Below are 16,737 nucleotides of genomic sequence, written 5' to 3' on the forward strand. Positions count from 1 at the left end.
TATAAAACATAATGTAATAATATAATAACCCTTTAGTTAATACGTGCTTAAATTCTTTTGTATTTAATACAGCGACTAACAAAAACAATTATATTTTACAAAAAAAGTACTATTACAGAAACTTGTTCAATAAAAAATAACGATAACATTTCAATCTCATCTCATTTCATTTGTATTTAATTGCTTTAAATTTTCTGGTAAATTGTTAACAATTATGTTTATACTGAACGACGTTGCGGACCGATCGTCGTGGAGATCCTTGGGGGAGGCCTATGCCCAGCAGTGGGAATCGTACGGCTGATGATGATGATGTTTATACTATACACCTGTGCATACCACTTCGGGGCTACAGGCGTGTTAACATAAATGTTACGAAATAAATGAATATGAATACGATTATGTATGTATCACACAGAAATTCGCCCCGCGACGCTTACGGTGCGCCTCTATGTGCATTAAGTTAAGGTTAAATCAAACTTAACATTACATAACCGTTCTAAATCCAATACCCAAAGCATCTTGAGTAAAAGTAACTTAACATGTAACTTAAAAGTACTACACAACTTGGGCTTAACTAGCTTACATAAGCCAAATACTTTTTTACTTGAGGTATTTTTTTTCTCGTTTCGCCGGAAAGAGGCTCTAAAGCCAGTGAGGTTTTCCGGTGGATTTTACTTAAGGTTTGATTGCCTTGAGCGGGTATTATTAATTTCAATTTTTTTGTAATGGCTTTATGGATTAGTGTTCTTGTTTGGACGTGGTTTCCAGGACTTGTGCCCAAAATCAAGTTCCATAGGCTCGCCTCCCATTACATGGGACTAAAATTCAATACAAATTCAAAAATTTTTTTTTTTTTTTTATTAAGGAAACAAATAGCTTACACAATAGATACTTAAAGATATAAACTTATAATTAAACACATTAAGCCAAAGCAGTTTCCACCGATGTATCTAACATTATATTATATTTCGTTGCAAATTGCGGTGAACTAGTCTATAAATTATATTTAGTTATCCTGTTAGGCCCAAGAATTAAATTAATAGGTACAAAAAGAAACCTCTGTAAACAATCCCTCTATATCTAAGCATTCATTATATATCTATCTATTACATGTTTTAATCATTTCAGCTAAGTACATTGTTTTACAGCATTGACAAAGGCATTTACCTTACTAGAAAATATATCTATATCACCATAAAATCCATCATAGTTTAAACATGCTCGTACAATAAATCTGTTTCTGGCGTAATTGGTGGCTGCATTGGGAATAGAAAAAATTCTATTTGAAATGTCCTTATTAAATTGGTAACATTTACATTTTGAATCGATATTTTTATATAAAAAAAGTCTCATCCGCCTAAAACAACTGCAGCTTGCAACAACTGGTATAAGCCGGGGAAAAGAAGCTGCAAGACAACCTCGGCACAGGGCTCTAGATGTTCTTTAAAAAAAAAAAAAAAATATTGTGATATAATTTAGTAACTTGGCTGCCTAATATTTCTCAGACAGCTAATCCCATGCATTCATATCTTCTAAATAATCATTAACTTTATGATATAATCTTTTTTACAAAGTTTCTTTTTAATTACTGTCTTAAAACTGTTCGAAGGTAAATTCTGAATGTCAATGGGAATCTTATTGTAAAAACGTATACCAAGGCTTTGGCCTAATAAGAATATTAAATGAGAGAGATTGAAACTGAAGACAAGACACTGGCCTAAATTAGATATTGAAAACTGCAGACAAGGCTTAGGCCTATTTTGATCGCGATTTTCGAATATTAAATTACTAAAGTCAAGGCTGTATGGTCCTCAGATCTTTGCCTGCCTTATATAAGGCGAATTTAAACAACAAAAACATGTATACAGGCCTTTAAACATGCGGAAACATAGCTGGGCGTAGATACCTAATACACCCTTCGGAGATACAGCGTGATGTAATGTTACTTTAAACGCGGTAAGAACCCTTTATTATGTGTTTTTATTATGTTATGTTGTTTTTTTTGTTAGTGGGATAGCTTATTAATTTATCAACAAATGACAAGATGTTTATTGACAATTTGTCTTGGCCGGATAAATGGGGAGCTCTGAAGATGCTCACCCGGGAATGATAAAAGGTTCGAAAATTAATAAAAAGTAGGTTTAGCGAACGGGAACACAAGCGTGAATTTCCAATTAATCGAATTGTGGATGGTAATTTATATTTCCAATTTTTATTTTATTTACTTAACAGTTGTAACAATAAAATATGAAATATGTCGGATATTAATTATTATTATCCAATAGTTTTTTTATTAACATCGTTTTTAAGTATTTTATTTTTACAAAATAAGATTCCGATTTTTATCTGTGTATTACAAGACCCGAAACACGGGCAGCCATGATTGATAAAATCAAAAACTATCTGTTAGGTTTCAAGTTTTATGGTTAAACTGTCTTTTGTTTATTGAAATGTGACGTCTCTGGGCAAAATATCACGTGACTAACTTCTTAATTTAAATAAATGAAGAAAAATGTGGTTTTTTTTTTCAATTATATAAAGCTTTTTGGGGTGAATATCAAAATGTTTCAAGTTTGGTGGCGAACTGTCATATAATTTTTTCGTGAAAAATTGGGGAAATTGGGAAAATTGGGAATTGAAAAATCCCTTTTATGTCGGAACCGAGGATCCTTTTGGATCTTTTTCATGTCGGAACCCAATTTTTCACGAAAAAATAATATGAAATTTCGCCACCAAACTTGAAACTTTGAGATTCACCCTTTGGAGAAAATATAATATTTTAAGAAGTATAAAATAAGAGTTTGTAATTTTTAAAATTCTTATCCGAAGAATGTCAAGTAGCCAAATGCGGAAAATATGAGATTCTTGTAGGTATGTTAAAATATAATATCTTAACTATAAATACCATGTTTCTTCATGAATTTTGACACGCGATGATCTAGCCCGGGTCGTGTCAACTCGAAAGCTCTGCAGAAACCAACCTACATTACCCCACCTACTCATCAATCGTCTATTTGTTAAGTAGGTATTTGTTATTGCTGCAGTAGGTATTACAAACCAGAAATACTTGGTTACATCGAAGTGAATGTGGTTGTGTGTTGGGTAACGATGTATCTGGGACAAATATTTTATGTAAATACGATCGCCTCTTCACTTGCTTGGTATTTTGATCGACATACAATTACGCCACCCACGTGTCATGATAAATATATCTACGTTCAGACAGAAGACAGAACAGGGGGGTTAAAAAGGCCACATCGAAACAATTCATTTAAAAAAGCAATATTACAATTGGACATTTATAAAAGTATGTTTGCAATGCACAGAAATGTCAAATAACAATATTGCTTTTTTAATTCCTGTGAGCGGATCCTGTGGGACCGGGATATGCTAGGGACATAAATAGACGTGTACGGTCACGAGCATTAATATGTATACACTTTGGTACCATGTCACATTAACTTTTTTTTTTTTGTTATGGCAATGGGTCGCTTAGGAATACGACCATTCTGCCAGTGTCGAAGTGATCAGAAAACAAACTGAAAAAAATTGACAGGTTGAATAATTTTAAACTGTAGGTAGAGAGCTAAACCTCGAGTTAACCTGCAAACATTAACTTTTTGACAAATTGAACCGTAACCGAGTCCTAAAGCGGGTACATTGCTCATGGCTGTACCTGGTTTTGTTATACCATGATTGAATGCATGTTTGTTATAAACGGATATAGCCAGTGATGTGTCGTTCACGGGAATGTTGCCAAATTAATACGTGGATAATGTGGTTGATTGTACATGTACTTATGTGAAAAAATCATACACCTGTTGTTAATATATCATGTATAATTGTTTATTATCCCATGAAAATAAATAAATAAATAAATAAATAAATAAACTGAGAATGTTCCCGTTGTAAAAAATATTTAATAGTAAGGACAGCAGATTTTCTTTTTCAAACTGTTATTTCTTGTACTCTGGTCTCATCTGCCTAAAGGTTAGGTAACATACATAAATAGCCTATATACGTCCCGCTGCTGGGCACAGGCCTCCCCTCAATCAACCGGAGGGGATATGGAGCATACTCCACCACGCAGCTCCAATGCGGGTTGGTGGAGGTGTTTTTACGGCTAACCGGGAGGGGGGCTAGCCGGGACCAACGGCTTAAAGTGCCCTCCGAAGCACGGAATCATCTTACTTTTTCGGACAATCAGGTGATTCAAGCCTGAAAAGTCCTTACCAAACAAAGGACAGTCTCACAAAGTGATTTCGACAATGTCCCCATCGGGAATCCTCCAGATCGTGAGCCAAACGCTTTAACCACTAGACCACGGAGGCTGTTAAGACCACGGAGGCTGTTGATTAGGTAATAAAGCTCTTTTTAAATAAGTTTTGCGCATGGGGGACATTCCTATAGTGGGAATATTCTCGGGAACGGCACATAACTGGATACAACGATCCGGATATCTCTTTCTAATCTTCAACAACAACAAAAGTGGATCATTTGTCGTCTGGCGCCAAAACTTTCGTTACAACCGGTATACCGATTGGTACCGTGGTACCGGTAATTAACGATATATGATTACATCACTAATACCGTTCCCACGGTGGTTGTTTGTAAATAAACCGATATTTGGTACTCGATACGGATGGAGTTTTGAAATCAAAACTCGTTTGAAAATACGACTGTAAGTACTTTGTCATAAGAAATAGGGTAGTGTCCAACTAGTCAAATCAGTTACTTTTTTTACTAACCGTCTGATAATGGTAAATCTTAGAACTATCAATCAATCAATAACACTTTATTGCACAACAACATAATACAAAGGACATAAACATACGAATAAAAATAAGCACAATAGGCGGCCTTATTGCTAAACAGCAATTTCTGCCAGGCAACCTTAGGGTGAAGGAAGTTTATGTATTGGAGCACGGAATGGTGCAATAAACATAATAACAAAAAAAACGTAAATAAAAATATACATATATAAATATACACACATAATACACATACTTACATACACACATTATATTTAATTATTTACACACATGTACATACAAAATATAATACATATGTATGAGGAGAATAAGAAAATCACTTCCAAGTGAATTATAATATATTTTTTACGGCATCCGGAGGTCCCGGGTTCGAATCCCGGTGGGGACAAATCACAAAAACCACTTTGTGATTCCCAGTTTGGTTAAGACGTTACAGGATGATCGCCTGATTGTCCTAAAGTAAGATGATCCGTGCTTAGGAAGCCACGTTAAGTTGGTCCCGGTTATTACTTACTGATGCAAGTACGTAGCCGTTACAGGGGTCATGTTAGGGGGTTAGCGGCTCAATAATAACCCTGACACCAGGGTTGATGGGGTTGGTAATCAACCTCACAACCCACATGATAAAAGAAGAATCTAATTTGCGCCGGATCGCTTCCGGTACCACCTGTGTGCGTACAGTCATGAGCAATATAATGTACCCACTTAAGGACTCTGTCGCACTAACAATTTAATTTAGTGAGACTTACAGTGCAATTTGTCAAAAGAGTTAATATGACATGGTACCAAAGTGTATACATATTAATGCTTGTGACCGTACAGATCAATACAGTTTGCATTGTAGATACTCGTGCACAAGAATTTATGCTTACGTCATAAAACTCGTAAGACAGAGATCGTGTCTTCACAGCTTCCTCGTCTGTGTAACAACTAATAGCTTAAATTGCATAAACGTTTTATGCTATACCGCAAGATCTTATTAATATTGTTCTCACACGACTTCATTCCATCAAAATCGGTTTAGTAATTAGGTGCTACTACATATTTCTCGTGACCAGCTGAGTTGTGCTTTTTTTGAGTAGTCTTTCTAAGCGGGTTCTTAGTTGTGGGGCGTGAATTTTTTTGGCGAGTTTGCTGTTTTCATCTCATATACTTACATAATATTAAGTTGTTATTTTTGTAATTGCACTTGTTTTTATTGTTTAACTATATATTGTCATTGTGTTGTTGTAAGTTTTGTGCAATAAAGATTATTATTATTATTATTATACATAAACTCACGCCCGTAATCCCTAATGGGGTGGGCAGAGCCACAAGTAATCAAAGACAACTTGCAGCTTGTTGATACGATGTTGATGTTGATTGTTGGCTTATTGTATCTCAGGCCTTTACATTTATAAGATGATTCAAACAGCGTTTCAGTAGCAGCTTTTAAAATGGCTGTAAAGTCCGATGCGAGAGCGACAGTAGCGGCCGCACGACTGGCATTGTAGTTGAGGGTTATTAGGTGGTGCAAGTGGTAAATCTATTATTTCTTTTGCTGTTGGTTTTCCGAAGAAAAAAAAACTAAAATGCTGGATGCAAATAAGGCTTGACTTTTACTACTCGATGTAATGTGCCTAAATATTTAATGCTAGCAACATATATTATTTTCAACATATATCATACACGTGTGTAGTTCACAATAATTTTTTTTTATATTATGGCAACACCGCAATTTAATCCTTCTTCTACCCTTTGAACATTATGGCGATGGGTGTTGCTTTTTCCACCTTTTGTTACTTTTAAATAATATAGTCCATTTCTAAATGTCAAGCATGTGTTTTTATTTATATTTAACACCAACGACGCACACCACGTTTGGCCCACATGGCCAAGCTATGTTTGTCTGTTTGTTATTGTTTTTTTTTTTTTATTGAAAGCGAAAGTAACTGTCACTGTAGTGAACCATTTCGATTTTGGACAGGTTTTTGTAGAGCTACAAAAGTGTTAGATATGACGTGTGACTACGTACATAACAGAGCTTCACGCCTGCATCCCTGAAGGTCTAGGTAGAGGTGTATAGTATTGTAGACACACTCACACACACACACACACTCAAAAGTACCTACCTATAATTTTATTTGATTGTCTTTTGATTTTACGGCTAGTAGCCGGGACCAACGGCTTAACGTGCCCTCCGAAGCACGGAATCATCTTACTTTTTCGGACAATCAGGTGATTCAAGCCTGAAAAGCCCTTACCAAACAAAGGACAGTCTCACAAAGTGATTTTGAGTGAGTGAGTGAGTGATTTTTGCTCCATACCCCCTCCGGTTGATTGAGGGGAGGCCTGTGCCCAGCAGTGGGACGTATATAGGCTATTTATGTTTATGTTATGTCTTTTGATTTTATTGTATTTTACCTAAATCTTCAATAAGTCACAACAAAAAAATCTTTTGATATTTGTATCAACATGAATATGTTTAATCGTATGGAACGTAGGTACCCTTATAATATTCGAACACTCCAAGGGCAAAATCCCTCTGTCGGTGTTTACGACATGACAGGGTAGATAAGCAGCTGAAAGTGTTCTGTTTTTTACTCTCTCGCAGTCCAATTTATAAGCAATAAATACCAATGATTAAAAAAAATAGTTTTTGAAATGTTAAATAGGTACGTATTTTAGGTTAAGGTATATATTTATATGGGTCTTTGTTACCTGGGGGTGTAAATGGCTACATCGAAGCAATTCATCTAAGAAACAATATTGCACTTTGACATTTGCGCATATAAAAGTAAGTGCGCAATGCAAACAAATGTCAAATTGCAATATTGTTTTCTTAGATGAATTGCTTCGATGTGGCCATTTTAACCCCCCCGATATATAAATAAATAAAAAGCCCATGACTATATATCCCATTGAGCGACTTTCCATGCCACTTTCCACGATCTATATTTTTTTTTGGAAACGTGGCCAAGAAACTCATTGGAGTAGTCAGAGCTACATCCATCACAAGATGAACTAAGTACCCACACCTCACCAAGCTTTCTGTTAGACCAATGTGATAGGTGATAATCCGTATCGCCGTTTGTAATGATCCAGCCATCAGTGTTAGTGAAATCTACATTAAAGACAAATAAATAATGAGGTGAATGTCTATTAGTTCTTAGCTCTGTTCACCTAGAAATAGTTAATTAGGCGGATAGCAAGTGAGTAGTTCGATTTAAGATTATCTTTATTGCGTAATCTATAGAAAGTACACTGTAACAGTTAAGTGAATCATGCTCTATTGACGTAATAATCTTAGAATAACGGCCCATAACGTAATAATAATGTTCGTAATAATACGTTTTAACGGATATAAAAGTTATTTAAACAATTTTAAAATGCTCTATCCCCCAAGCTGCATTAATGCAAAGCTTATTTTTTTAATTATTTTGTTTAGCGACATCTATTGGTAAAATGCTGAACTTTATCATACGTTTTTAAAAAAAAAAACAATTTCCTGCCTGCCAGTATTTTGAAAAACAAATACAGCTGATTTTTCGGTCTCTTTTTAGCATACGTAATATCGTATGAAAAAGAGGAAGACGCATATAGCTTGTACAGTTTTTGATATACAGTAAGTGCGCTCACAGGTATGGCAGCAAGAATAGCCTCTATTTTTAACCACTGTGATCTCTTGTTGATTTAATGTTAGTCGCACCTTGCGTGATTACAAATCGCATCATTTGACGTTTTACTTTTACGCAAGAAAAATTGTGGACCAGCACATACGATCCATCTGAATTTTACTGTTTTCTTCGCTTATTTTGTCATGTTGTAGTTTAGAAACTGTTCGCAAACGTAAACAACGATGAATATAACACCGAGGCCGGAGAAAACCAAGCCTATGGCACCTGATGTAGCCGTCAGCGCCGTGTTAGTTCCAAGTCAGGAACTACCAGCCGAGACACCTATTGTTTCGGGTTATGATTGGGAAAATGGCACAGACTACAATAAAATACTAGAAAGCTACGCTCGGAGTGGGTTCCAGGCCACAAGTTTCGGCTTGGCTGTGGCAGAGATCAACAAAATGCTCAAATGTCGTTCCGTGGCTTTAACAGAAGACACGAGTGATCCTTATGAGGAAGATGTATTTATAAAGAAGAAAACAAACTGCACTATATTCTTAGGTTACACTTCCAATATGGTTTCCAGCGGGCTCCGTGAAACTGTGAGGTTTTTAGTGAAAAATAAGCTTGTTGACTGCATTGTGACCACTGCTGGCGGGGTCGAAGAAGACTTTATCAAATGTCTTGCTCCAACTTACGTTGGGGACTTCAACTTAAGCGGAAAAATGCTACGAACCAGAGGAATCAACCGCATAGGAAACCTACTTGTACCGAACGATAACTATTGCCGCTTTGAAGAATGGGTGACGCCGTTGCTTGATGAAATGTTAGAAGAGCAAATACGAGACGGTATCGTTTGGACACCGTCAAGAGTAATAGCCCGTCTTGGTGAAAGGATCAATGATGAAAGCTCGATTTGCTACTGGGCATGGCGTAACAATATTCCCATATTCAGTCCAGCTTTAACAGACGGTTCCTTAGGAGACATGATGTACTTCCATTCATTTAAACGTCCCGGTCTTGTTATAGATATTCTCGGAGACCTACGGAGACTAAACACTATGGCGGTAAAAGCAAATAATACAGGAATGATCATATTAGGAGGCGGTGTGATTAAACACCACATCTGTAATGCTAATTTGATGAGGAATGGTGCAGATTATTCGGTGTACGTCAACACAGCAAGTGAATTTGATGGATCTGATTCGGGTGCAAGGCCAGACGAAGCCGTGTCGTGGGGTAAAATCCGAGCAAATGCTACCCCAGTGAAGCTATATGCAGATGCTACATTGGTCTTTCCATTGCTTGTCGCGCAAACATTTGCCAAACATCATTTTAGTAATAAAAAGAATGTATAAAAATCTGTTTTATTTATTTTCTAAACTTATTGGGTATCTATATAACATGCCAGTCTGTTGCTAATTAGCTTAGGTTTACAATAAAATCAAATCGCCCCATACTTTGCTGCCATCTAGTATCGAGTAGCAGAACTATTAATCACTGCCATCTGTTTATCTTTTCTGGAACTAAAGAAACGTTCTGAATGCAAAGAAACTTAAAATTATTTGTTAATAAACGAATTTATATTGATACCATTTAAGCGAATTTAATTTCATCCGTGCAAAAGTAAATTGCGATTCATATGAGCATAATTGAAATGTTGACAAGGTAAGTTAACAAAGAACAAAAAAATAAACATTCAAATCAGAACCACTTAAGTTTCAGAATGTTTGGGTGTGAATGAACTGTCAAATATGCCGTGAAGTTAGCCACTGTCTGGGTCAAAGGATTTTATGGTAGTGTGTGTCGGTGAACTGCAAATTATCTGTGTGTGCTGTCTGTGAAAGCGGCTTTTCTTTCTGAACTGAATCAAGTTTGAGCAACTTCATTCTAATCGAGTTCGTTTTGTGCCGTTGTGACGGACGCCGGTCTATTTTGTTTACGATCTACTTTTTCACAAAATACAAAAACATATCTTCCGATTGACTTCTGAATTAAAAAATGTAGTAGCTATTAGATATTGAAATTAGAACATATTTGAGGTGCAGTTTCTTGTGAATAGTTGTTCAAAATGTATGTTGTTCGCTGTACGGTGTTGGTAACGCTGTTTTTAACCGGTAAGTGCGTCCTAACTCCTTTGCCATGCTATTTATAGACATCTACGGTCATTTGGTGCAGATATTTGTTGCCAGAATGCATAATTTTAAGTTTACATGGAAGTCTTCCTTTGATCTTGCGCGGACATTGGTAGAATACAAAACGATGGTTTGTTTGATGTTATAATAAGCTTCTGTTTATGCTTAGAATGTGGGGACAAAGCTTACCGACAGGATATTCTATTTAGTTTATTACACGGGACAAATTCTGAAAATAAACATTGGATATTTCAAAGGATGTTCCAATTAGAAATCTTGTAGGTATGTCGAGTCGAAGATTTCAAGTAGTTTTTTATTGTCAGGATGCAGGATGTATTGAATTATTTAACAATGTTGACAGTTTTGTTTCATTTTGAATTATGGTAGGTACCTAATTTAGTTTATGTAGGTAGTAGACTTTTGTTTATTGTTTAAATACCTAGGTAGGCAAGTAATAGGTATAACCCTGAAGGTATAACTTTCGTTTACCTATTCTATACCTGCCTACCTACCTAAATTATTTTATTAGTCATTAGATTTATGATATCAGAAATAGGTTGGTACTAATCGGGTTAGACAATTATATCCCTCTCTCTTCTAATCCTTTTATCTCCTGTTGGGATGTAGAGCTCGAATGACAGATTTCCACTCCTCGCGATCTTTTGCAGCCTTGCAGCTTGCTCCCATGACATGCAGAGTTTTTAACTCTCGGTCAACCGAGGGTCGCCAGGTCTCTTTGAGCCGCTCCCTTTTGCGTTTTCCACGCGCACACCAGGTCAGAGCTCGTTGGGACGGGTGTTCCACAGGTCTTCTAAGGACATCGCCGTGTTATTAACTAACCTAATCTAGCCTACGAGATCCCACTACTGGGCAAAGGCCTCCCCTTCCTCTTTCCATTTATCGCGGTCCTGTGCGTACTCCGGCCAGTCCCTCCGGCAAGCGTCCAGGTCGTCACGCCATCTCTTTCGAGGTCTACCACGACGCCTGTACCCGTCATGAGGCACCCAATGCGTTACGATCCGTGCCTACCTCAGGGTGCATGCGACAAACATGTCTGACCCAATCCCATTTGAGTCTGGCGGCTTTTCGTCCCACATCAGCGATTCCCGTTTTTGTTTAACTAAAGTAACGAAATCAATACGGTTCTAAGAACCCCCTTGAACATGACTACTACTCATGCGAGTAACTTGAACCCTATTGTTATGACTAAGTAGTAAGCTACTTGCTCATAACTAAACGGACACCTGCGTCTTAAGCTCGTGCAAACGGACCTCTAATGCAAACGTTACTCGATTTATTATCAGTAAAGAACAATGTGATTGTTAAATTATGCTCCTCCTGCTATAACAAAACAACACGCCTGTGTCCCTAGAGGGGTACGCAGAGGTGAGATTTCGAAGGATGACCCACAGAGCCGAGGTTCGCGCCTAACTGGACATTCTAATTTAAGCGCGAAAAAGAACAGGCCTATTGTTTTAATTTTGTACGGAAAGAACCCTCAGCGTTCCCCATTTGTCCGGCCAAGTAGTAGTAAAAAAAGGAGATCTATCACCTTACATTTCATACATACATACAAAAACTCACGCCTATTTCCCACAGAGAATGGAAGCAGAGAATGGAATTCTATTTGCTTCGATTCTAACACACTTCTCTTGCTTCCTCCACATTCATCAATCGTTTCATACACGCACGGCGATTCAGAGTAGATCGTACTGAGCCTTTTCTAAGGACATCTTCAATTTGGTCAATGTGAGTCTTACTAGGTCACATTTCATTGACTCTTCATAACCTACCTATATTGAATATTACTACGTTTCTAAAGTGTCTGCTAGCTGGCCCTGTCTACCCCTTTAGGAGTAACGGCGTGAGTGTATGTATGTATGTTTATCCTGTTCTTCGTATTAACCCACGTTTCTTCATAGGTATAATTACTTCGTCGTCAAAATCAAATCAAATATAAGGTAGATAGATAAATACAATACCTACTTTATTGAGCACAATGGGCACAAGATACAGAAAGGCACAACAGGCGGCCTTATTTCTCATGCAGCAATTTCTTCCAGTAGGGCCAACATGCGCAACGTGGTAAAATTTTGCCACGGTCATTTTATCGAAACAGACGATATAATTATGTCGATTGTAAAACATTGGACGTGGGTAATTTATTTTTTACGAAATGGCAACACAGGGCGGGATGACGTCAGCTGGGCTAACCTTGAAATGCTAGCTGTCAGTTTTGAGCATACCTGGGGGGTCAAAATGGCCACACCGAAGCAATTCATCTAAGAAAGCAATATTGCTTCTTGACATTTGTTTGCATTGCGCACTTACTTTTATATGCGCAAATGTCAAATTGCAGTATTGCTTTCTTAGAGGAATTGCTTCGATGTGGCCATTCCCCCCTGGTCTTCTATACCATGGTCATATGATAGCTCTCGTAAAGTTGCTGTGCGATCCGTGCCTTCCGAACCAAGGATGAGCTCGTAAAGCCGTCAGTTTTTTTTCTTGGAAACCATTAATTATGGGGTTTGTTCAGGTAGCCGCCCCCAAACCAAAACCACGGGGGGCGCAAACTAATTATCTCTTGTCAATAATACATGATATATGACCTTAAGTGCTTAATTACCGCCCCGATGAGTATTCATTATTTTATTTATTAGTTTTCGAGCCAAATTTAGGGGTCGTCTTTTCTTAATTATATATTTTAACAGTCTAATGTTTAGAGCGTTGGCTTGGCTCACGATCTGGAGGTTCGAAGTCGATTCCCGAAAGGGATGTCGAAATCACTTTGTGACACTGTCTCAAAACATTGACTGACTGATTGTGACTGTGTCTGTCTGTGTCTGTTTCACTGTCTGTCCTGTGTGTGTTTGTGTGTGTCTGTGTCGATTTACCACTACCGTAGATACAGCGCTTTAAATACAAAAATGCGGCGAAAACTTGGCGCTTATTTAGCTATACATTCGTACACAGCGGTATATACATTCAATAAAATCGTGTCAAATTAAGAAAGTAAGTACGCATCGTCTTACGTGTATTAGCGCGTGGTGCTTCGTAACGCGGTCGGGTTATACTGCGACTACCGGGTTATATGGTATATTTTTGACGTTCAAAAAGCGCTAAAAAAATATTTATTCTTAAAATGGGCTTACAAATTTTGAAGAATAAATATTTTTATGATGATGATGATGATGAATATGTTAGGTTAGGACTTTCAGGATGATCACCTGATTGTCCAGAAGTAAGATGCTCCGTGCTTAGGAAGGCACGTTAAGCCGTTGGTCCCGGTTGCTACTTACTGACGCAAGTTAGTAGTCGTTACATGAGCCATGTCAGGGGCCTTTGGCGGCTCAATAGTAACCCTGACACCAGGGTTGATGAGGTTGGTCATCCACCTCACAACCCACACGATAGAAGATGATCGAGCCAACTGTGTTAGTAAAAACTGTACTTAAGATAATAATAACCAGTCCTATAGAAGCATTTATTTCCCTCATTAGCATTTACCATACAAACACGAATCCAACAAAAAAAAATTTCTTTTCTTCAAATCTTTTTTTCTCGGTTCAGCTCCCCGTTTAGCAAAGGATACGCAATCAAGAAATCACCGCTAACAATCGTATAGAGAGAAACAAATAAAATAAAAAAGGAACCTTCGAGCCACCGATTCGCCACCCCTGCACCGACGGCAGGGGTGCGTAACTATAAAACCCGACATATTTACGAGCTTCGTTCTCCCCCTGGTTTTGCATGGATAGTTTGGTATAAGATGTAGCGGTAGCGATTTATAAACCTTTTTTTTTAATGATAATCCGTGATAGCGTGTTCATAAAACGCGTGACATATTCTGGTTCGCGGCATGTTTTTTTTTTTAATATTATAACAGCCTCCACGGTCTAGTGGTTAGAGCGTTAGGCTCACGATCTGGAGGTCCGGGTTCGATTCCCGATGGGGACATTGTCGAAATCACTGTGTGAGACTGTCCTTTGTTTGGTAAGGACTTTTCAGGCTTGAATCACCTGATTGTCCGAAAAAAGAAGACGATTCCTTGCTTCGGAGGGCACGTAAGCCGTTGGTCCTGACTATTAGCCGTAAAAATCACCTCCACCAACCCGCAGTTTCCTCCGTACCCCCTCAGGTTGATTGAGGGGAGGCCTGTGCCCAGCAGGGGACGTATATAGGCTGTTTATGTATTATGTTATGTAAATGCGAAAGTAACTCCGTCTGTCTATACTTTTTTTGATATGCAGATAGTTTGAAACGATTGACGAATATGGAGGAAGCAAGAGAAGTGTCAGGATCGAAGCAAATGGAATTCCATAGTCTCTGCTTACTTGGGAAATATGCGTTTATAAATATGAGTTTATGTATATGTATGTGTTTGAGACCTAGGAAAGGTCATACAATAGTATTCATTCTGAGAATTAGCCCCTAAAGGGATGAAAATGGGAGTGGAAAAAAATGACTGGGAGTAAAGAAAAAACACAGAATGCGTTCAGCTGCCTATCTTCCCGTGCATGTTGTAAAAGGCGACAAAGGGACAGCGTCCTGTCGAACATGATGGATCATCTGTAAGAGCGATAGGCTGATCCCCTATCATCATACGGTTTATCATTATCCACCTTAGGACTATGTATCAAAAGTGGCTGCAAATAGTTTTTTGATTATTTGTAATTCTGCCCACCCTTTAGGGGAATACGGGCGTGAGTTTATGTATGTATGTATGTTATCATGAACTTATGTTTGTTTATGTATGGCTGAGACAAAGTAGCGCAACAAACTCTTCTCCCTTGCACCATACACAAACCCGTGGAAAATCCAAGGCATGTTAATCTGAATGCAGCTCTAACACTCAATTTTAGAGCCTAGATTTCAAACACTAGACGGTAGACATAAGTTTCAAAACACGGTACGTTGGAGCAAGTAAAGTTTTTTTTTTTAAATGAATATTTTTAAAATTCAAACATTACTCGGTTGGAAAATGTTGAGTGCGATGTTAAAATATTTTATTTAAAACACTCGCAATTTTATGTAAAACTTCGTATAACTCACGCTCCGTTTTGCGTGAAAGACGGACAAACATACCGAAACACACACTTTCCCATTCATAATATTAGTATAGACTATGGTGCTAATTCCTGTAAATCCCATCTAATTTTATTTTAAGTTATATCTGTCATTTTCTTATCCGCCGAAAAGGAAAGGGACGGGTAATCGACAAGCATAAAATTTATGGAACACACATCAATTTTAAGCACAAATCTAAACCAACCGTCTAAAAATTTTACCATGTCAATAACCCGACACAGTTAAGTAGACAGCACGTCAAACGGATTGCATACCAGCGACGTACCGTTTGATTCGCCCGGGTTATTCATTCATTTACTCATTCTTCCTAAATTAAGAGCTGTGAATCATCCGTCCCTTTCCTTTTCGACGGATATGAAAATGACGGATATAACTTAAAATAAAATTAGGCGGTGTCTGCAGGAATCGGGGCCTATTTCTTAATATTGTAGCCCCAATAAAAATAAATTAAAGTGGTCCTTAGCTAAAAGACACCAAAAATAACACGCTTAAATACCTACCTAAGTTAGGAAAGTTATCGAAAGCTTACACTTAGTTTTGCCTACCCAAAAAGGTATACTGGATGTGTCAAAAGTTTGCTCTAATTGGAGTAGACTGGGTATAGAGTAAAACCACAGGCAATTAGAGTAAATTTCCCTATATTTGGAGTGGCGAGTGTGTCGTAATTAAAGGCAACTAACTACACGCTGTAAAAGTTTGCATCGGTGGGCAGTGGACAGTAGAGTTTAACTACTTGGCCCGATAAATGAGGAGCGTTGAGGGCTCTCTCTCTCTCTCTCTCTCTCTCTCTCTCTCTCTCTCTCTCTCTCTCTCTTTATTTAAGAGCTGCGCTCTTGTCGGTGGAGTAATCGCCATTCCTCTCTTCTTCCCGCCAAAACTTGCACCTCCTGATACGACACGACCTGCACCTTCTCTCTTATTTGTTTCATAAATGTTCTCCCACTCAAATGCTCTCACTCGGTCAAAAATTTTAGACAACAAACCTGAGTGTGGCCATTTGGGCGCGAACTTCGGGTCAGGGCGTCGTGTAAGAGGGTTATATTTGAAAGTATTGTAGCAGAGTACCAACTCTGCACATACCTTTTGTTCGGACCATCATCATTTTAAATTACGAAATTCTCATTCCATTCCATTCGCATTTCCTTT

At 37.8% G+C, this 16,737-nt stretch overlaps 2 protein-coding genes across 4 annotated transcripts in view; both read left to right on the top strand.

Annotated features, from left to right (window-relative positions):
* Window positions 1–16,737, top strand: part of LOC126378076 (tyrosine-protein kinase-like otk) — a 105,015-nt gene that overhangs the window by 48,768 nt on the left and 39,510 nt on the right. The window contains exon 1 of one of the 3 annotated variants that reach the window (XM_050026214.1): window positions 10,287–10,485. The exons of the other annotated variants lie outside the window; for them this stretch is intronic. Within the exon in view, the coding sequence (XP_049882171.1) occupies window positions 10,440–10,485 (46 nt within the window). The 5' untranslated portion in view covers window positions 10,287–10,439. Of the gene's footprint in view, window positions 1–10,286; window positions 10,486–16,737 lie in introns of those variants that run through there. 3 annotated transcript variants of the gene reach the window in all.
* On the top strand, window positions 8,482–9,726 carry LOC126378142 (probable deoxyhypusine synthase). The gene has a single exon (XM_050026330.1). It carries the CDS (start codon window positions 8,611–8,613, stop codon window positions 9,724–9,726), a length of 1,116 nt encoding a protein of 371 aa, XP_049882287.1. The 5' UTR covers window positions 8,482–8,610.

The sequence above is a fragment of the Pectinophora gossypiella genome, chromosome 25 (genome assembly GCF_024362695.1).
Source record: "Pectinophora gossypiella chromosome 25, ilPecGoss1.1, whole genome shotgun sequence".
NCBI lineage: Eukaryota > Metazoa > Arthropoda > Insecta > Lepidoptera > Gelechiidae > Pectinophora > Pectinophora gossypiella.

Bases quoted from the DNA above. Each gene is read 5' to 3' on its own strand.
- LOC126378142 (XM_050026330.1), top strand. From the start codon at position 8,611: ATGAATATAACACCGAGGCCGGAGAAAACCAAGCCTATGGCACCTGAT.